At 43.5% G+C, this 21,588-nt stretch overlaps 1 protein-coding gene across 1 annotated transcript in view; it reads right to left on the bottom strand.

Moving 5' to 3' along the window:
• Positions 1 to 964: 964 nt before the first annotated feature.
• st8sia5 (ST8 alpha-N-acetyl-neuraminide alpha-2,8-sialyltransferase 5) overlaps positions 965 to 21,588 on the bottom strand; it is a 72,880-nt gene continuing 52,256 nt past the window's right edge. Inside the window, exons 3-7 of the mRNA XM_078559978.1 lie at positions 16,338 to 16,424; positions 15,217 to 15,361; positions 6,190 to 6,302; positions 3,001 to 3,093; positions 965 to 1,917 (exon numbers count right to left, since the gene is read on the bottom strand). Coding sequence (XP_078416104.1) covers positions 1,455 to 1,917; positions 3,001 to 3,093; positions 6,190 to 6,302; positions 15,217 to 15,361; positions 16,338 to 16,424 — 901 coding nt within the window. The 3' untranslated portion in view covers positions 965 to 1,454. The remainder of the gene's footprint in view (positions 1,918 to 3,000; positions 3,094 to 6,189; positions 6,303 to 15,216; positions 15,362 to 16,337; positions 16,425 to 21,588) is intronic.

Below are 21,588 nucleotides of genomic sequence, written 5' to 3'. Positions count from 1 at the left end.
TTCAAAAATAGAATAATAAAAAAATTATTAACATGTCCCCCTCATTTGACAATGTCACACGAGATGGGACATGTTAATAAATATGACAAAAACTTTACTAAACTTTTTATAAACAGACATGAAACCTCATCCCGCCAGTGGATGAGGTTTCATGTTTTTTCAGAAGCCCGCTGGGGCTCCTGGCCTGCCCGCCAGCCTTAAGGTTGGACGGGCAGGGCCTTTAATTGGCTTAATTATCCTGTCAATGGCCATTGACAGGTTGGCAGGCGGACAGCTGATCGCACTGTCCGCCTGCCTTCCTGAATATTTAAATGGGGCGGGATGACATCAGGGGTTTCCCCTGACGTCATCCCGCGTCATTTTTGAGTCGGCAGGCAGGCCCCGCCCCCAGCTCGCCGACGGAAAAATTCTGCCCACAATGTTTTGGCCTCAACTACTTTCTGTGGTAGTGAATTCCACAGGCTCACCACTCTCTGGGTGAAGAAATTTCTCCTCATCTCAGTCCTAAATGGTCTACCCCATATCCTCAGACTATGACCCCTGGTTCTGGACTCCCCCACCATCGGGAACATCCTTCCTGCATCTACCCTGTCTAGTCCTGTTAAAATTTTATAGGTTTCTATGAGATCCCCTTTCGTTCTTCTGAACTCCAGCGAATATAATCCTAACCGACTCAATCTCTCCTCATATGTCAGTCCCGTCATCCCAGGAATCAGTCTGGTAAACCTTCGCTGCACTCCCTCTATAGCAAGTACATTCTTCCTCAGATAAGGAGACCAAAACTGCACACAATATTCCAGGTGTGGTCTAACCAAGGCCCTGTATAATTGCAACAAGACATCCCTGCTCCTGTACTCTAATCCTCTGGCTATGAAGGCCAACATACCATTTGCCTTCTTTACCTCCTGCTGCGCCTGCATGCTTACCTTCAGCATATATATCGCTCAATCCATATCCTAATCATTCTTCATTTGGTTTGGGGCCAGTTTGAGCTGCTTTCTGTCAGGCTGGTAAAGGAGGAAAGCTAAGTGCTATTCTTTACATTGGGGCATAAAGCCAGTAACTAAGCACATTGAGTTTTTAAAACACAAAAAAGAATCCACAATTAAATTATAGTCAACTTTGGAAGGTTTTCTTGAGCTCTTAAGAGAATCAAGCGGCTGGAAAAACAACCTGGCAAAACAATGACTATCCATAAAACCTTGAGTCAAAGTATTAATATTTTAACATCCTACCAAATCCCAACCTAGCTATTTTTTGGGGGGCCCCTGTGAATTTTGTATATCTAATCACAGTGATAGCATAACTACTCTACTTGCTGCATACTTATCTAACCATTAATGTGTAAGGATGGTCCATTCAATGAAGATCCAAAATGTGCACTAGGTAAAATTCAATCTATACAATCTGAATTTATAGGTAGGTTCACCTTAGTGGTTGAAGCCTATTGAACATCAGCTACAAATCCCAGTGTGGACCTGAAGAATCCCCTTACTGTGCATGTGCAAAAAGTTGAAGATCTCAGAAGTCATCTTGTGGAAACCAGGCTGAGGTTTAACATTGTCATAGTAATGGTGGGTAATGTACAATCCTGAAGGGTCCATTGAAAATGCCCAGAAACCATAGAGATGGACCTCTTCACACAGCTCCATGGCAGCTGTCACCAACATTAGGCCGCTACTCAGTCGTTTGGCTCTGAGCCCTTGTTTCATCCAGAAACGGGAGACGTTCTCAAGATATCGTGGATGGAAGTAGAACATGGATTGTTGAGACTCAAAATCATCCAGGACATACTTGACCCTGAATGAAACGTCTGTGTTGCGGGTATTGTAGAAAGCTGGCATAACTACAGATGCGTTTTCATAGGCCTGTAGGACTTCATAAAATGGCCGCCTCCACTTCTCCAGTTTTTGGAACCTAAAAGCAAAAAGCACTGAGCCTTTAGCATTTAAAAAATTTTTGTAATTTGAAAATGTCTCTTAGTATTCCAGTGCCTGTCCTGTCCTCCCTGATCAGGTGCAGCAAAAGCACAATACAAGGTGAAACAGCCTCTACACCAGAGCCTCTGCCCTGTGGGAACAGAACAGTAGCAGTCTGAAAATGGTGCTGAGCCGCTTCCTGCTCCCAGTATGCCCCCATCTTTTTCATCAGGGCTGTCTGTTTCAGTTAAAAACCGAATTGTCAGAAACATATCAAGATCGTGGGCAGAATTTTGCCGTCAGCGAGCAGGGGGCGGGGCCTGCTCGTTGACGCGGGATGGTGTCGGGTGGAACCCCTGATGTCATCCCGCCCCATTTAAATTTTCAGGAAGGCGGGGGCGTAGCAAAATCAGCTGTGGGCCCGCTGACCTGTCAATGGCCAATTGAGGCCGTTAAAACATTAAAACAATTAAAGGACCTTCCCGTCCAACCTTAAGGTTGGCGGGCAGGCCAGGAGCCCTGGCGGCAACTAGAAAAAACATGAAACTTCATCCAGCTGTACCATGAAACCAGAGGTTTCATGCCGGGTGTTAAAAATTTTAATAAAGTTATTCTGTAAATTATGAACATGTCCCATCTCATGTGACATTGTCACATGAAGGGAACATGTTAGGGAATTTTTTTTTTCTATTTTTAATATTTTTCAAAGTGGAAGCGATCTCCCTGAGGCAGCACTTAGCCTCAGGGAGATGTGTGCTCTTTCGTGCGCATGCGTGAAAGAGCGCACTCTCGCTTTTAGGGAATACCCACCCCGCCCACATAGGAAGCGCATAGTGCTTCCCGCCGGACGTCACGCCAATTAAGGCCCGCCCATGTAAAATGGCGGTGCGGCCCGCTTCGCTGGCGGGGATCAGCTCCCCACCTGCCGGGGATTGGGTCGGGCCCGCCCGCCCGACAGGCAGAAAATTCTGCCCCATTTCATGGTTCTAGGGTAATTTTGAGGTACCAATGAGCGGAACCTGTTACGTCATTAGAACTCATTAGTTGTGTTTTAATGGATGGATAAAGTGAGCAAACTCACCTTTCAGTTACAATACTTGGATTTATCGTCACAATATCAGTCTTCAGTCCAACGTCCATGGTATATTTTTCAGAGATTGGTGGCAAATTACACCTATCATAAAAGCCAACAATAAAATAAATAGGTAACATGGAGTTACACTCACACATTTTTTGACATGTAAACTTCTACTCGAATGCTCAATGGCTTACATTGCTGTGAAGTTTGCTGAACACTAAAGAGCATTGTTACCCAATATAGTAAGTTTGGTGCAGATTTGTCTATATTCTTTCAACGAAGGATAAAGTGACTCCAATGCAATTGCCCTGTCTACAAACCATTTACATCCCTCGATCAGATTTCAGCCTCCTATCAATTTCTCTCAGTCCCTGGAGCCACATCCTGGATGAGTCATTGCTTTCAGAAGAGGAGAGAGGAAATTCTCAGTCGCAGCAGATATAGCTACATCTTAGAAAGTTCCACTGCACTGGTCATGCTACAGTTCCATGTGAGGCGGCGTGGAGCTTGCACTGGTACAGCCACGATGGGAGAGTTAATGTAATCACTGCAGTCCCCAAACTGTGCTACCCACATCCATAGTGGTACGTGACACAAGACTGGAGGGGTACGTAGGAGTGGTGTGGATGACACAAGGAGTCTACAGAGGGATATAGACAGGTTAAGTGAGTGGGCAAAAAAGTGGCAGATGGAATATAATGTGGGAAAATGTGAGGTCATGCACTTTGGCAGGAAGAATAGAGGAGCTGAATATTATTTAAATGGAGAAAGGCTGCAGCACAGAGGGATTTGGGGGTCCTTGTGCATGAATCCCTAAAAGCTATCATACAAGTTCAGCAGGTAATAGGGAAGGCAAATTGAATGTTGGCCTTTAACTCAAAGGGTATGGAATATAAAAACAGGGAAGTCTTGCTAAAACTATACAAGGCACTAGGTTAGACTACACCTAGAATACTGTGGACAGTTTTGGTCCCCTTATCTAAGGAAAGATATACTGGCATTGGAGGCAGTCCAGAGGAGGTTCATTAGGTTGATACCGGGTATGGAGGGATTTTCTTATGAGGAGAGGTTGAGTCGGTTGGGCCTGTACTCATTGGAGTTGAGTCGGCTGGGCCTGTACTCATTGGAGTTTAGAAGAATGAGAGGCGGCCTTATTGAAACATATAAGATTCTTAGGGGGCTTGACAGGGTATATGCTGAGAGGTTTTCCCCCCTGTGAGAGAATTTAGGACCAGAGGGCATAATCTCAGAGTAAGGGGTCACCCATTTAATACAGAGATGAGGAGCAATTTCTTCTTTCAGAGGGTAGTTAATCTAGAATTCTTTACCACAGAGGGCTGTAGAGGCTGGGTCATAAAGTATATTCAAGGCTGAGATGGACAGATTTTTAATCAGTAAGGGAATCAAGAGTTATGGGGAAAAGACAGGAAAGTGGACTTGAGGATTATCAGATCAGCCATGATCTCATTGAATGGTGGAGCAGACTCGATGGGCTGAATGGCCTACTTCTGCTCCTACGTCTTATGGATAAACTATCCAATGGCGTATTTAAGATCCATTACAAATATTTAACTATTTTTCCCTCATTCTTCTAAAATTCATTAATTTTTCAGTGTGTGCATGTAAAGAGAAAGCATTGGAATGCTTCCAAGTTTGTTTTTCCAATTATATTTTCCCAAAGGCTAGGACACGTGGTGAAGGGATGGGCTGGCAGGTTTGCCCCAGGGGACAGGTCTCTGTCAGCGTCTCAGTGACACAAGCCCTCTTCCTAGCGCAAGTTGGAAGTCCTCCTCTAAACTGCACGCAGCCGGCAGGGTCACTTTAAGCAATGCGCCAAGCTGGTGATGGAGACCACCGCTGGCACTTACCTGGCCTTTGGTCTGGAAAAACGTGACAAGCTGCTGGTCGTCAATGATTTCCTGAGGCCACGGGATTACAGGCTGGAGATGGACCCACAAGGTCTCGAGGCTGGTGTTGGGGCAAGGCGGGATTGGTGTGGGGAGGAGGTAACAGATGCTCCAGCCTGCTTACTGAACCATTGACCACGGGCTCTGAGAGATTCCTGTGTGAGTTCCCTTTGCGCTCAACATTGGGATCATTCTTTTCCTGTTACATGTAAATGACCTGGACATTGTTTATGGCCTCATGTGCTGCAAGATTCTATGATTTTAAGGTGGGATTTTACAGGGGGTGTACTGCTCCCCCTGCCTCCAATCTGGAAGAAAAGTCAATCCCAAAATGACCAACTTTAAAAAGGCTGCCCCACAGCAATAAAAAGCTGCGGGTGTCCTTAACAAACAGAGTAAGACTTCCACCCCTCAGTGAAAGGAAGTCCTGTCGTCAAGAGCTGCTGGCCAAAAACTCAGTGGTGGGTACTGTTGGGACTACAAGGAGTCCCAGGAAGAAGGTCAGGCACTCTAGGGAGGGAGGTAAGGGTTGGGTTTTTGAGGCCAGGTGGGGAGGCACAAAGAGTTGGGGGGTTACAATCTTAGGGGGTGCCCCCGATGCACAGAGGGAAACCTCCAAAGGATGTATTACACCCCCTTCCTTCCCACCTTTTCACAAACTTAGGTGAAAAAACAGCCTTCTCACTCTCACTCACATTCCACCGCCCAGTGTATTATGGCAGTGGCATGGATTGAGGGCCATAAATGGGCAATAAGTGGTGACTTAAGGCCCTCAATAGGCCTAAGGGCAGGAGGGTTAGTGGGCATCTTACCTATCCCCCCTTATTATGGGGACCGGGTTGGGGGTTGGTGGGAAGGCAGTGGGCCAGCCACCCGACATATTTTACATGACCTCCCACCCATCTGAAAACAAGCCCAGCGGGTGGGCTGTAAAATCCAGCCCTAAGGGTTTCCCTACCAGTTTCATACTTATCTGTCTCCACAGTATGGCGTGCAGTGATAGCAGACAGTGTGAGAGTATTATCATAGTCAAACCATCAGCAAAAGTTTGAAAACCTGTGACTGAACAAAGAACGGGGTATGATATGGGGAGGGGCAGGTGCATAGGGTTAATAAAAGTCCGTTCACCCAAATGTGGAGTGTACCAAAAAAGTGCCATTATCCTTCTGCATCTAATAGCAACTTACGACTCGAATTTTCACTTACCACTCCAAACATTATGTACCTATGCTTGAAGATTTGTCTGTTCAGCTGTTGCACAAGAAAAGGCTCTGCTCCACCATACCTGAACACAAAGTCTGCAGAGTCAATATCATTCCCGCATTTGCTGTTCTTCAGGATTCCTCCATTCCCAACCACTGCACATTTCTTAAACTGGGAACGTGAATATGGCATTTCCTATAAAGAGGAGGCCCAATAACACTAATTAACAAGAAAGCAAAATACTGTGGACACTGAAAATCTGAAATGCTGTCCGACCTGTAAGTAATTCCTGCATTTTCTGTGTTTCTATTATATATAATAAGGACTGGGCAGCATGGGTTGTTGTCATGACAGTATAAAGCTAGAGTCAAAATCCAACTCCAACATACATAGATATACAAAGACACATTTGCATATATGTGTATATAAATCTGTACGCCTTATATGTCTGAGTGTGTACATTTATTTGTGTGTGGATCTATTTTCCATGGATTTATATGTATAACTTATGGATATATATTGACCAGTCTTTGGGACGTATGGCTTATATACCTAGCATCACACTGGCACTGAAATTCAAATGTCACACTGCACATTTGTGTGATAGGCAGAATGAATTTTTGGATTGACGGCAGCATCCTGTTGGTGGCGAATACCACTCATGTTGCTACTGCATAGTAGCAGCGTGAAATGGCTGACCATAAGATTCAGGCCATTGACTTTGGTGGGACTGTAATATCCCACCACTGTAAAATTCCACACACTGTCCAACATTAGGGGCAGAATTTTCTGCCTACTGGGCGGGCGGGGAGCCGATCCCCGCTGGAGAAGCAGGCCCCGCCGCCATTTTAAGTGGGCGGGCCAATTAAGGCCCGCCCAGTGTGATGCCCAGCGGGACGCGTTATGTGCTTCCTGTGCGGGCAGGGGGGGATTCCCCAAATGCGAGAGTGCGCTCTTTTGCGCATGCGCATGAAAGGGCGCACATCTCCCTGAGGCTAAGTGCTGCCTCAGGGAGATCGCTGAAAGTTGTACAAATATTAAAAATAGAAAAAAAAATCCTGAACATGTCCCCCTCATATGACAATGTCACACGAGATGGGACATGTTAATAAATTTCACTGAAATTTTTTTTAAATCCCTACATGAAACCTCATCCCACCGGTGGATGAGGTTTCATGTTTTTCTATTCCCCGCCGGGGCTCCTGGCCGGCCTGCCAGCCTTAAGGTTGGATGGGCAGGTCCTTTTAATTGTTTTAATGATCCTGTCGATGGCCTCAATTGGGCCTGCCTTCCTGAAAATTTAATTGGACCAGGATGACGTCGGGGGTTCCGCCTGACGTCATCCCGCGTCATTTTACGCGTTGGCGAGCGGGCCCCGCCCCCTGCTCACCGACGGCAAAATTCAGCCCTAAATGTGATCCCACAATTGGACAACATTTGCTAAACAACCCTGAGTGTGCTAAGGAATTATGCTGACACCGAATTCAAGATGATCAGTCAGGCTCGCAGTGTGGTGCACTTCTGCATGCTAGAGGCTACATGTATTAATACACAAGGCCCTGTATTTTACAGACAGAAAAACACATGTACACACATTGTGCCTATTTCAGCTGAACAAAATAGGCGACGTTCATTCCCCTGGGCAATGCTTTGACCAATCAGACTCAAACTGGCAGGTTTGAATTTAAATAAAGCTTGGCAGTTAACTATCAAAAAGCTTCAACAACACGGGTAAAGCTTTTCGCTCGGCAGGCAGGCAGGCGCGCGCCCGACCCGACCCGACCGAGCATAAAGTGACACGCGATGACCTCGGGCGAGCATCCTGACATCATCGCGCACTCGCATGATATGTCAGTTGGCGGGCACACGCCGAAGTCTACAGTGCACCCGCCAACAATTAAAAGGCATGTTAAGGCCATTAAATGATCAATTAACTTGAATTTTTTGCTGCCCGTCCAACCTTACGGCCTTTGAACATTTTAGGAAACCTCATCCAAAAAAATTTAAAAACTTAATTAATAACATGTCCCTGCCCATGTGACAGAATCTCATGAGGGGACATGTTTCATTACATGTTCCTTTTTACTTTTGTTCATAAGACACTTAACATCCCCCCCACCCCCACCCCCCCCCCCCACCCTGCCAAGGCAGCTCTGTGCTTCAGGGAGGTTAGGAAGTGTGCAGGCGTGTGCATGTGTGAAGATCACGCTCACGCTCCCACCACACCACAACCACCTCCTACCCCGCCACCGTTGGCGGGCCTTAATTGGCCCTTTGACGTGAAATTGCTTTCCAGCTCTGATAGCAGGAGGCTTCCTGACCGCCCCGCCCCAGCTCACCCAACATGGGTGAAATTCTGCCCCAGGTCTTTTTCCAGCAATGCTCAAGTTCTGTTCCACCAATCAACTACATTTACATTATAAATGCACACATATACCTATTCATGTGTGCATACTGTTAAATATAGACAAATATATACGTTTTCACACATTATGGGCAACATTGTTCCCCCATCAGGAGGGGATGTGCAGGAGCGGGTGTGAGTGAGCAGGTTCCCGATTGGCGCCCCCAATTGGGGGCACGCTGCCTCAGGGAGACCGGCTCCGGTTTGAAAATTTAAATAAAGAAGGGGAAAAAAGTTACTGACATGTCCACTCATGTGCCACTGTCACATGAGCTGGGACATGTCAATTTCTTTTATTTAAACATTTTATAAAAATTTTAATACCCTCATGAAGCCTCATCCTACCTGTGGATGAGGTTTCATGTGTTTTCAGAAGCCCGCCTGGGCTCCCGGCCTGGCCGCCAACCTTAAGGTTGGACGGGCAGGTCCATTAATCATGTGAATTACTTTATTAAAGGCCTTAATAGGCTTTTGACAATTCGGCGGGTGCGCAGCTGACTCAGCTGCACGCCCGCCAAACTGAAAATCTAAATGACACGGGGTGACATCGGGACACACGCTTGACATCACCCCGTGTCATTTTACATGTCGGCGAGCGGGCCCCACCCCCCAAACAAGAGATTGTGCTCTATAAATCGTGTGTAAAAATACAGATACATATAAGACCATAAGACATAGGAGCAGAAATTAGGCCATTCGGCCCATCGAGTCTGCTCTGCCATTCAATCATGGCTGATAAGTTTCTCAACCCCATTCTCCCGCCTTCTCCCCATAACCTTTGATCCCCTTACCAATCAAGAACCTATCTATCTCGGTCTTAAATACACTCAATGACCTGGCCTCCACAGCCTTCTGTGGCAATGAATTCCATAGATTCACCACTCTCTGGCTAAAGAAGTTTCTCCTCATCTCTGTTCTAAAAGATCTTCCCTTTACTCTGAGGCTGTGCCCTCGGGTCCTAGTCTCTCCTACTAATGGAAATATCTTCCCCCACATCCACTCTATCCAGGCCTTTCGGTATTCTGTAAGTTTCAATCAGATCCCCCCCTCATCCTTCTAAGCTCCATCGAGTATAGACCCAGAGTCCTCAAACGTTCCTCATATGTTAAGCCTTTCATTCCTGGGATCATTCTCGTGAACCTCCTCTGGACCCTCTCCAGGGCCAGCACATCCTTCCTGAGATATGGGGCCCAAAATTGCTCACAATATTCTAAATGTGGTCTGACCAGAGCCTTATAAAGCCTCAGCAGCACATCCCTGCTTTTATATTTTAGTCCTCTTGAAATAAATGCCAACATTGCATTTGCCTTCCTAACTACCGACTCAACCTGCAAGTTAACCTTAAGAGAATCCTGGACTAGGACTCCCAAGTCCCTTTGCACTCCAGATTTCTGAATTCTCTCCCCATTTAGAAAATAGTCCATGCCTCTATTCTTCCTACCAAAGTGCATGACCTCACACTTCCCCATGTTGTATTCCATCTGCCATTTCTTTGCCCATTCTCCTAACCTGTCCAAATCCTTCTGCAGCCTCCCAGCCTCCTCAATACTACCTGTCCCTCCACCTATCTTTGTATCATCTGCAAACTTAGCCAGAATGACCTCAGTTCCTTCATCTAGATATTAATGTTTAAAGTGAAAAGTTGTGGTCCCAACACTGACCCCTGCGGAACTCCACTTGTCACCGGCCGCCATCCTGAGAAGGACCCTCTTATCCCCACTCTCTGCCTCCTGCCAGACAGCCAATCTTCTATCCATGCTAGTACCTTGCCTCTAACACCATGGGCTCTTATCTTACTGAGCAGCCTCCTGTGCGGCACCTTGTCAAAGGCCTTCTGGAAGTCCGAGTAGATAACATCCATTGGCTCTCCTTTGTCTAACCTACTCGTTACCTCCTCATATATACACAAAGCCACACAGAGTTCAGGTTGTAATGGTTAACATGCTTGTATTCCTTTTTGTGCTATTTTTAGGCACACTTTAACTAGCTAATTGTAAATGTGGGCAATGCCAGTGCAAATATTGTGCACAAGTGAAAAGCAGTGCAAGTGTGTTGTATTCATATATTAAATCTGCCACTATGAAATATGCCCTACAATTCCATGCCAATGTTATGCAGTGGTTTCACTCTTGTTTTGTAGTATTGGTAAGCTCTGCTTTCATTAATCTGAAATTGACTCTTGCAAAATGTACAGATAGTGAGCTAGATTTTTTTCCCTGCCTGTTTGTTGGTAGATCTGGTGCCATCCTAAATTAGGAGGAAGAGTAAAGGCAACAGCATCTGAGGTATTTTGTGTCCACTGATTCCCGTTCTTGATGTTGTGTGCTTAGATTTAGGCACATCTCCCTGAGTATGTCTGATAACATCTTGCTCCATCATGTCATGATCCTGGACCAGACCCCAAGTTTTTGGTACAATCCAGTTAGGGACCAATAACTTTTTGTTTATAGTAGACAAAGCTTGAGATTCAAGACACTTGCTAAGAGAATAAAGTCATAAGATTCCAGGGGTTTTGAACTAACAAAATAAATTTTACTATACAAGGTCAGAAAGGTCAAATAATTTACAATATCTGTCTTATACTCCAACATTCTGGATTAGTATGAAGTACGCATAAATTAACAGACAAACTGTGGTCGAAACCACTTTCTCTAACTGGGACCATTCCCTGTCACCTCTCCCTGTCTCCTTTCCCTCTCCCCTGCCTTGGACCCTTTGAACATGATGCCCTACTTCCAGTCACATGACCAGGGTTTTCATGCCTTTTTTTCTTCACACAGGTGCCCTGAGAACTCCAAAACGCAGTGTTGCGCATGCACAGCCTGCTCCCAGTCTGCGCATGCAAGGAAACTTCTCTGGCACACTGGGAATTGTAGCTCCCAGCCCCCCTTTGTCAATGAGGTAAGTCTGGATTTCGTAACAATCATCTATATATTCCAAATGATGCTGGCACCTGGTTATGCCACCTTCTCAAGCACTTACTCAGAAAATAGAAGCACGTGGTGCTAAAGGGACAGTGGCAACATGAGTATGTAATTGGCTAAGGAAAAGCAGGCAGAGAGTAGTGGTGGATGTTCTAATGACTGCAGAGAATTATGTAGTGGAGACCCTCCGGGTCAGCATTAGGATCCTTGCTTTTCATTTCATGTATAAATGACCTGAACTTGGGTGTAGGCAACTCAATTCCAAAGTTTGTGGATGATTTTTTAAAAAAACTTGACAATATAATAGAGTGAGGAGGATATTAGCAGACTTCAGGTGGACATCCACAGACTCATAAAATGGACAAACATATGGCAGATGTAATTTAATGCAGGTAAGTGTGAAGGGCTGCATTTGAGAGAAACCACATGGAGAGGCAGTAAGACTTAAAAATTAATATTTTGAGTGGCCTGCAAGAGCAGAGGGATCTGGGATGCCCATTCACAAATCTTTGAAGGTGGCAGGGCAAGTTGATAGGCAGTTAAGAAAGAGGCTAGGGTATTTGACTTGTAAATAGGAACAGTGAATACGAAAACAAGGAAGTTTTGCTAAACCTTTTCAACTCACTGGTTAGACCTCAGCTGAAGTATTGTGCACAATTCCATGTATCACACTTTAGGTAGAATGTCAAGGCCTTGGACAGTTGTACAGACAAGGTTTACCAGGGATGAGGGACTTCAGTTATGTGGACAGATTGGAGAATCTGGGGTTGTTCTCCTCAGTGCAGAGAAGGTTAAGGGGAGACCTAAGAAATTATTCAAAATTATGAGGTTTATCTCCCCACCCAAACTGTTTCCTCTGGCAAGTGGGTCAGTAACCAAAGGTCATTGGTTTAAGATTGTGGTCAAAAGAACCTGAGAGGAAATGAGCAGTGGATTTTTTCACACAGTGAGTAGCTAAGATCTGAAATGCACTACCTGAAAGAGTGGTGGAAGCAGATTCCATGGGAACATTCAAAAGGGAGTTTGACATATACTTCAATAGGATTAATTTTCAAGTTGTGAGGAAAAAGCTGGAGTGCTGGACTAAAGTTTAGTGACTAAAGTCTAAAAGTAGACTAATATCTGAAGGTGACAAGGAGCCCGTAGACAGCTCTTTCAAAGAGATGGCATAAGCAGAACAGTTTGAATGCCTCTCCTGTTGTGCTATAAAATTCCATGGTTTTTCTAAAAGTAAGGAGTCTCCCATTTAAGATGGGAGATGAGGAGAATTTTTTTTCTTTCAGAGGGTCATTAGACTGCGGAATTCTCTTCCCCAGAGAGCAGTGGTGACTGGGTCATTGAATATTTTTAAGGGTGAGTTATAAAGATTCTTGATTGACCAGGGAGTCAAAGGGTATAGGGTGTCAATGTCTTATCAATTACATTGTTTAGGTTTGTTAATGCCAATTTCATTGTTAAGGGAAATAGGTGATGGATATTTGAACACATATAAATAGGGGATAGCTGGGACACTTTGTGTGGGTGAGGAGTGTTGAGACTAGACAAAGTCAATAAACTCTTGCCACAAGGAAAGGCTCTGTGTCTTGATTTTTACTTCACCAACTGGTTTGAATCCTGTTAAACATATGGGGTAGACAGGAAAGTAGAGTTGCAGCCAAAATCAGATCACCCATGATCTTATTGAATGACAGAGCAGGCCCGAGGTGCTGAACGGCTTACTCCTGCTCCTAATTCATATGTTCGTATGATTTTAGCCTTTCCTTAATTTTCCCTGAGAAATGAGGGAATGCATGATGACACAGCATTTTTACTAAATGCATATGAACTCATTGCTTTTATGAATAGGAAGTGTTTTCATTAATGTGCAGTTGATTGTAGAACACAAGAATCAAATCATGGAAGTGAATGTACAGTAGCGTATAAATAAATATGGTGACTTTATTTTGGTGCAAAGGGAAATAAGGATATCCACTACAGCCTTGACTACTGAATTCCTTAAGAAGCCCATAAACAGACACAGAACATGGATATAATGAAGTACATGCTTCCATACAAATTCCAATGGACCATTTAATTGGCATCCTTAAGCAAAGACTCTACAGTTTAATTGAGGGAAATTGTCCTCTTATACATCCTTGAAGAAGACATTACACAATTTTAACTTTCAGAAATGAATAACTTTGGTATCATGTCTTCAGTCCTTGGTAGAGAAGAAGGAAGAAGACATTTTTGAAGGTGACATGTAGCACAGGAGACATGTCCATAATTATTGATTCATATACTTTTCCAACTTGGTCCCTGGAGAAAAGTCCCAGCTTATTCAGCACATCTCATTGGCCTTATTGACATCTTGCCCTCTATTACAATCAACTCTACCTCAAAAACTAAAAATGTCCATTAACTATTTTCATTTGCTACCTTGCTCTTCTCAAAAGAACATGCAAAGTACATTGAAATATTTCCCTATTAGTGCTCAGTGTATGTGCTAATATGGTTTGTTTCTCCAGTGCTTCCCTTGATAGTGTATGGAGTATGTACTCTTTCTAACTGTCACCTCAAAGGGAGGGATGTCAGTGACAACCTGTTGTTCATGGGGATTACTATATCCATGTCCCTCTCTGTGTTGGATCATGTCCCTATGACTACTACTGGCAATTGGTTAGTGTACATTCTTAATTCTTCTAGTGTTCATTGATTTACACCTTATTGTAGACAAATCACCAAACCTTGTTGGTTTACAACTGACAATTCTAAGGAAAGTTGGGAAGAAACAGCAGAGGCTCTAAGTATAATGTCCTGAAACTCTGTAGAAAGGAAAACTGTGTTAGTAATGTAGCCTCTTGTAGAAACACGGCAGTCCCATACAATTGCAGCCAGGCCGCTTAACTAACCCTTGGATGTCAATTCAGATGACAGCAGTTCCTCTTTTATAAACAAAGGTTTCTATTGAATTCAGTTTTAATTTCCTTCAATTATTGTAGATTATATGGAAATTACAGATGTAGACATTGAAGTTCTTATGTAAATCTGTACATTTTGGTTGTGGTGTATATCGAGAATTGATGGGTTCATGGCTTTTCTTGGAGTTGAACAGAGATACGTATTAACAGCCCTTTGGGCACAGTGAGGTTTGGACAATAAATTTTCTGTGAATGCTGTTAGGAAGCTAGAATCTCGTCAGTCATTCTACAGAAGTTTGAGGAGATTCTAAGGAGGCAGGATTTGTGTAAAGCTGCAGAAAGAATTTCTTCCCTCAAGGTGTTTCCCCAGCTCATTGCCACCTCAGATTGTCTCATAGTTGCTTTGTTCACCTTTTTCATGGATGTGTCCAGTTCTCCAATATCTGGAAGCACATCCATCATGTACCTTCTCATTGCTAGAAATGAGAACCGAGCTAGCTTGAAGGTTGCCCATGCAAAGCATACTTCATGCTACTAGGCCAAATCCCAATAGTTCTCTTTCAAATTATAATAATCCAGGAATATTGAAAGAAAATCAGGGCTGGAAACAGCCATTAAAGCCATTCTACTTTCCTACTCTATACCTGCTGTCACTCCAGAAGCATATTTGGTAGTTTTTTTATGCCTGTTCTGCTGTTCTCTTCAACAGCCTTCCCTAGAAAATTACATTAAATTTCTTAGCTTCTTATTTCAAATTCAACAAATTAATGACACCCTTGTGGCTCCAAAATTCACAGTAGTAAGATTCACTTCTGCTCATAGCTGGAAATGGCTGTTATCCACTAGGCCCTCATTGACAACATGTTGCCTGATCACCTTACCTTTGGAAACAATTGGAAGACTTCAGCATCAATGAAGAGGAAGCCACTGCTGTCTACTTCATACTTCAGCTTAAAGCCCTGGGGGGTGTTCTTCTGCGTTGTAAATAGAAATACAGGAGCATTGCAGCATCGAGTCAAATGAGATCTGAGTAACAAAAAGGGATGATGGAAACATAAGTCGAGTGATTTAGGAGCTCATATGTCAGAAACAAACTTAATTAACAGGCAAGATGGATATACAGTGGAAGATCACCAGCAGGCAAACAAAGATAGTAGGAGAGATTTTCCTGAGTCTACAACCAGGTGCGCAGGATTGTCTGGACACAGTAAGTATCAGGAAACTGGGCAGGACAGGGTTGCATGCCTGTAAAGGAATCCACCTTCGACTTCTACACAGTGTGTATGGTAATTTATTCCTCACATCCTGTGCCACACATTTCATCCTACCTCTCAATCTATCCAGGGTCTGTCTCTACCGTTCACTTTCTCACTTCCCCAACCCCTCTCTCTTCTCTCCCTTGCTTTCAGTTCCATAGTTTTTGTTTCTTTGTACCTCCCTTGGTACTAGTCACTCTTTTTGTGTCTCACTCTCCCTTTCACATCTCTCAAGTGCTTCCTGCTCCCTTCTCCAAAATGTTTTCCCTCCCTATTTATATTTATACTTCTACCTTGTCGAATTTTTGAGACCAGTATTTTAGGCCAACAGTCATGGGGTCATCTTTTGCATGGGTAATATTTGAGGTGTTGACATGCGTGCTTGATATGGGCCAAAGTGAAATCCAAACAAGATCATTGCAATGGAATGAAGTAAAAACCAACAACACTAAAGAATTCACATTTATTCATTTTCTAACATTACGACCTATACATTTCATCCAACGCAATATATAAATATATAAGTTAGCTACAACACTGTTCCCCTCACATTTTCTCTTCCCTTCCCTCACCTTTTACCCTGCCTATTCTCCCAACTTCTCTTTCCTCTCTTTCCATTCCTCCTCTTCTATCTCCACTGAAACTCTCTCTCCTCAATTTTTCTACCTCATACTTCTTTCTTCCCCCGCCATTTTCTCTTTCACTTCACTTCATTCTCATCTTTTCCTGATTTATCGTCCACTTACTTGAAAGTATTGGCTGCAGTCTCATTCCTTTTCCATTTACACAATTGCAGGGTCTTCCATCTGTCAAACAGTTCAGACTGTGTCACCCTGCAGAACAAAGGATCAGTGTCATGGAAACAACTACGTCAAGTTCATGTTTAAAGAGCTACTTTCATTATCATAGAAACATAGAAAATAGGAGCAGGAGTAGGTCATTCAGCCCTTCGAGCCTGCTCCACCATTCAATATGATCGTGGCTGATCCTCTAACTCAACACCATTCTTCCACTCTCTCCCCATACCCCTTGGTGCCTTTAGAGTCTAGAAATCTATCTATTTCCTTCTTAAATATATTCAGTGACTTGCCCTCCACAGCCTTCCGTAGTGGAGAATTCCACAGGTTCACCACCCTCTGAGTGAAGAAGCTTCTCCTCATCTCAGTCCTAAATGGCCTACCCCGTATCCTGAGATTGTGATTTCTTGTTCTAGGTTCCCCAGCCAGAGGAAACATCACCCCTGCATCCAGTCTGTCCAGCCCTGTTGGAATTTTATACGTTTCAATGAGATCCCCTCTCATTCTTCTAAACTCAAATGAATACAGGCCTAGTCGATCCAATCTCTCCTCATATGGCAATCCTGCCATCCCAGGAATCAGTCTTGTGAACCTTCGCTGCACTCCCTCTATGACAAGTATATCCTTTCTTAGGTAAAGAGACCAAAATTGCACACAATACATCTGGGGATGTGGTCTCAGCAAGGCCCTGTACAGCTGTAGTGAGACATCCTTGCTCCCGTACTCAAATCCTCTTGCAATGAAGGCCAACATACCATTTGCCTTAACTGTTTGCTGCACTTGCTTGCTTGCTTTTCGTGATTGGTGTACAAGGACACCCAGGTCCCTTTGTACATTTAACATTTCCCAAACTATCACCATTTAAATAATACTCTGCTATTCTGTTTTTCCTACCAAAGTGGATAACTGCATGCTTATCCACATTATACTGCATCTGCCATGATTTTGCCCACTCACTTAACTTGTCTAAATCGGCTTGAAGCCTCTTAACATCCTCCTCACCACTCACATTCCTACCTAGTTTTGTATCGTTAGGAAACTTGGAAATATTACATTTGGTTCCCTCATCCAAATCATTGATATATATTGTGAATAGCTGGGGTCCAAGCACTGATCCCTGCGGTACCCCACTAGTCATCACCTGCCACTCTGAAAAAGACCCATTTATTCCTACTCTCTGTTTCCTGTCTGGTAACCAATTCTCAATCCATGCCAATCTATTACCCCCAGTCCCATGTGCTTTAATTTTGTACACTAACCTCTTATGTGGGACTTTATCAAAAGCTTTCTGAAAATCCATATACACCACATCCACTGGTTCTCCCTTATCTATTCTGCTAGTTACGTCCTCAAAACTCCAGTAGGTTTGCCAAACATGATTTCCCTTTCATAAATTCAAGCTGACTTTGTATAATCCCGCTGATACTTTCTAAGTGTCCTGTTGTCACATCCTTAATAATAGACTCTAGCATTTTCTCTACCACTGATGTTAGGCTAACCAGTCTGTAATTCCCTATTTTCTCCCTCCATTTTTATATAGCGTGGTTACATTTGCCACCCTCCAATCTGCTGGGGCTGTTCTAGAATCTACAGAATTTTGGAGGATGACAACCAACGCATCCACTATTTCCCTGGCCACCTCCTTTAATACCCTGGGATGTAGATTATCAGGCCCTGGGGGTTTATTGGCTTTCAGTCCCATTAATTTCTCCAGCACTTTTTTTTATTATTACTAATTTCCTTCAATTCTTCCTTCTCACTAGACCCCTGGTTCCCTAGCATTTCTGGAAAGTTATTTGTGCTTTCCTCTGTGAAGATAGAAGTAAAGTAGTTGTTTAATTGCTCTACCATTTCCTTGTTCTTCATTACACATTCTCTCATTTCGGACTGTCTACATTTGTCTTCACTAATCTTCTTTTTACATATCTATAGATGCTTTTACAGTCCACTTTTAAGTTCCTTGCAAGTTTACTCTCATACTCTATTTTTCCCCTCTTAATCAATTTCTTGATCCTCCTTTGCTGAATTCTAAACTGCTCCCAATCCTCAGGCTTGCTATTTTTTCTAGCAACTTTATATGACTCCTCTTTGGATCTAATACTTATCAGGGACCTTCATGTTAATAAGGTTTAAAGCATTTGAGGCATGTGTCACAAATTCATGTTCAACACTGAGGAAGCAACTTGCATCACAGTGAGTCTTTTCTATATAATCAGCAGTAGGGTATTAATCAGAAATTCAACCTAAAGGGTTTTCTGCCTTAACTTCAATTTACCTCCCCAGCTGGTCGACAGATTCAAGGAAATGACTGGCTCCCTAGCCTAGGTCATTTTCTGCCCACACATCAGACAAGCACCCAGTATTATAGTCATAAAGATACTCAAACAGCAGTAGTTTTAGTAATTGAGCCTTAACCAGACAGAACATAGAAAAAGTAAATGGACTAACAAATAGTTAATTTTAAACACTTACATTCTGCTCACCCTTTCATCCTCACTTTTCCTGCCGTACTCCCTCAAACAAACCTATTCAATTTTTACTGACATTTATTCTCCCTAACAATCGTCCTCACCCTTTCTGGAGGATTAGTAGCACTTGAATGGCATAGAAAATTTCACCAATGAAGAAGCTCACATGGAAACCATTTGCAGTACTTGCACAACTTTAATAAGTTCTCCTGAGTTTCCTCCGACTTCTGGGGCTATTCCACGATATGCTCATTGCTCACCACTGGCCTCTTTTATATGCAGTCACCTGTCAGTCACTTACTTTTCCTTAATTCTTTCATGGGGTGTGGGCATTGCTGGCAAGGCCAGTATTTGTTGCCCATCCCTAATTGCCCTTGAACTTAGTAAATTGCTATTTGAGAGGTCAGTTAAGAGTCAACCGCATTACTGTGGGTTTGGAGTCACATGTATGGCAGATTTCCTTCCCTAAAGGATATTAGTTAGACCAGGATTTTTATGATCAATGATAGTTGTCACAATGATAGTCTCTCCATTACTGAGACTAGCTTTCAATTCCAGATTTATTAACTGAATTTAAATTAAGCTGGCATTGTGGGATTTGAACCCATGTCCCCAGAGCACTAGCATGGGCGGCTAAATTACTAGCCCAGTGACATTACCACTAGGCCACCATCTCCCTCAAATGAGATTCCGTGATTTACCTCGCTGTTGAACTCAGGGTAAGTTCATGTGTTTTAATGAGGTAAAGCAACTGATACCAGTGAAAGTAAGTAGTTCCTGACAGAACATAAAAACATAAGAAATAAGTACTATTCTCATTGTACTCAAAAATCCATGAAGCTCTGCATTGAATATATTTAACAACTAAGCACCCAAAGCTCTCTAGGCTAGAGAATTCCAAAGATTCACAATTCTTTGAGTGATGAATTTACCCCTCATTCTCAGTCTCAGAATAAGTGGCCAACTTCTTATTCTGAGACTCAGACCCTGTTTTCCAGCCAGAGGAAACATTTTCCCAGTATCTACCCCATCAGGCCCCTTAAGAATTTTATATGTTTCATTTAGGTCATCTCTCATTCTTCTAAACTCCGAGGAATATGGGCCTAGTCTACTCAAACTCTCCTGGTCTGGAACTGATGAGAGACAATCCCTTCATCCCAGGAACCTATCTAATGCACCTCCACTGCACTCCATCCAGCCCAGAGAAGGATTTAAGGATCTTTTACTGAGAGTTTCTGAAGGTAGAAAACAGTTTTAAAATGTTTGTTTTGCATTATGTCTACAGACACTCATGCTTGCTTCTGACTGCTTCTCAGAGTGTTAGACCACCAACAGCATTTTCAGACCCCACATCTCCTACCCCTCGTCAGAGCTTCTTAGCAGCAGATGGATGGGAGCAAAGGAGACTCAGGCAGCATTTAGTGCGAGGGTCATCATTCCTCAATACTAAAGTCTTTACTCCTGTGGAGCCAAATGGATCTTTGATACACCAGCCCTACCTTGTTCAACCCTCCACCCTACCCCTTGCCAATAAAGGAAATTCTCTCAAATTACTGCCAATTCTACCACATGACAGCACAAAAGTCTTCTTTGCCCCTACATGAACATGCCAGTCATCATCATACAGGTGAAGGCATCAGCACCTGACAAGTGTATCCTTTCATGTATGACTAAATTCCATCAGGAACACAACACCATGCTCCTGAATGCTCTATTTTACTTCATGAATTAAACAGTGCACCCGATTTTCCTTCTCACCATATTAACCAGTGCCTTTTTACCTATTCTTGTATTTCTAGGTGCCAGAGGATGTCCAGGGTCATAGAAGGTGGTTGGCTCTTCCTGTTCTACAAAAGGCTTCTGGGGCTGGGGTGACCTTTGGCAACAGTCCCTTCAGATTGGAAGTTGGCAAATGTTACACCACTTTTCAAGAAAGGAGGGAGAGAGAAAACAGCGAACTACAGGCCAGTTACTCTAGCATCAGTTTTTGGGGAAATGCTGAAATTATTATTATTAAGGAAGTCTTAACAATGCACTTAGAAAAGCATAGTATGATTAGAACAAGTCAACATGGTTTTACTAAAGGGGAAATCCTGTTTGACAAATTTATTAGAGTTTTTGAGGATGTAACTAGGATTGTAGGTAAAGGGGAACCAGTAGATGTAGTATACCTGGATTTCCAAAAGGCATTCAATAAGGTGCCACACCAAAGGTTATTAGACAAGATAAGGGCTCATGGAGTTGGGGTGATATTTTAGCATGGATACAGGACTGGTTAATAGATAGAAGACAGTGAGTGGGCATAAATGGAGCTTTTTCAAGTTGGTAGGCAATGAATAGTGGAGGGCTGTAGGATCAGTGCTGGAGTCTCAGCTATTTATAATCTTTATTAATGACTTAGATGAAGAAACAGAGAGTAATTTATCTAATTTTGCTGATGATACCAAGCTAGGTGGAAAGGTGAGCTGTGGGGACACTGTCTCAGCAGAATTTTCGGGTCAGCGAGCGGGGGGCGGGGCCCGCTCGCCAAGCGTAAAATGACGTGAGGTGATGTCGGGCATGCATCCCAACGTCACTGCGCGTCACTTAGATTGTCAGTTCGGCGGGCGTACAGCCAACTCGGCTGCACGCCCGCCGAACTGTCAAAGGCCTATTGAGGCCATTAAGAAAGTAATCAAAGTGATCAAGAATGCTGCCCGTCCGACCTTAAGGTTGGCGGGCAGGCAAAGAGC

This window comes from Cetorhinus maximus, chromosome 1 (assembly GCF_964194155.1).
Source record: "Cetorhinus maximus chromosome 1, sCetMax3.hap1.1, whole genome shotgun sequence".
Lineage (NCBI taxonomy): Eukaryota > Metazoa > Chordata > Chondrichthyes > Lamniformes > Cetorhinidae > Cetorhinus > Cetorhinus maximus.
This window is presented reverse-complemented; position numbering and strand designations above follow the sequence as displayed.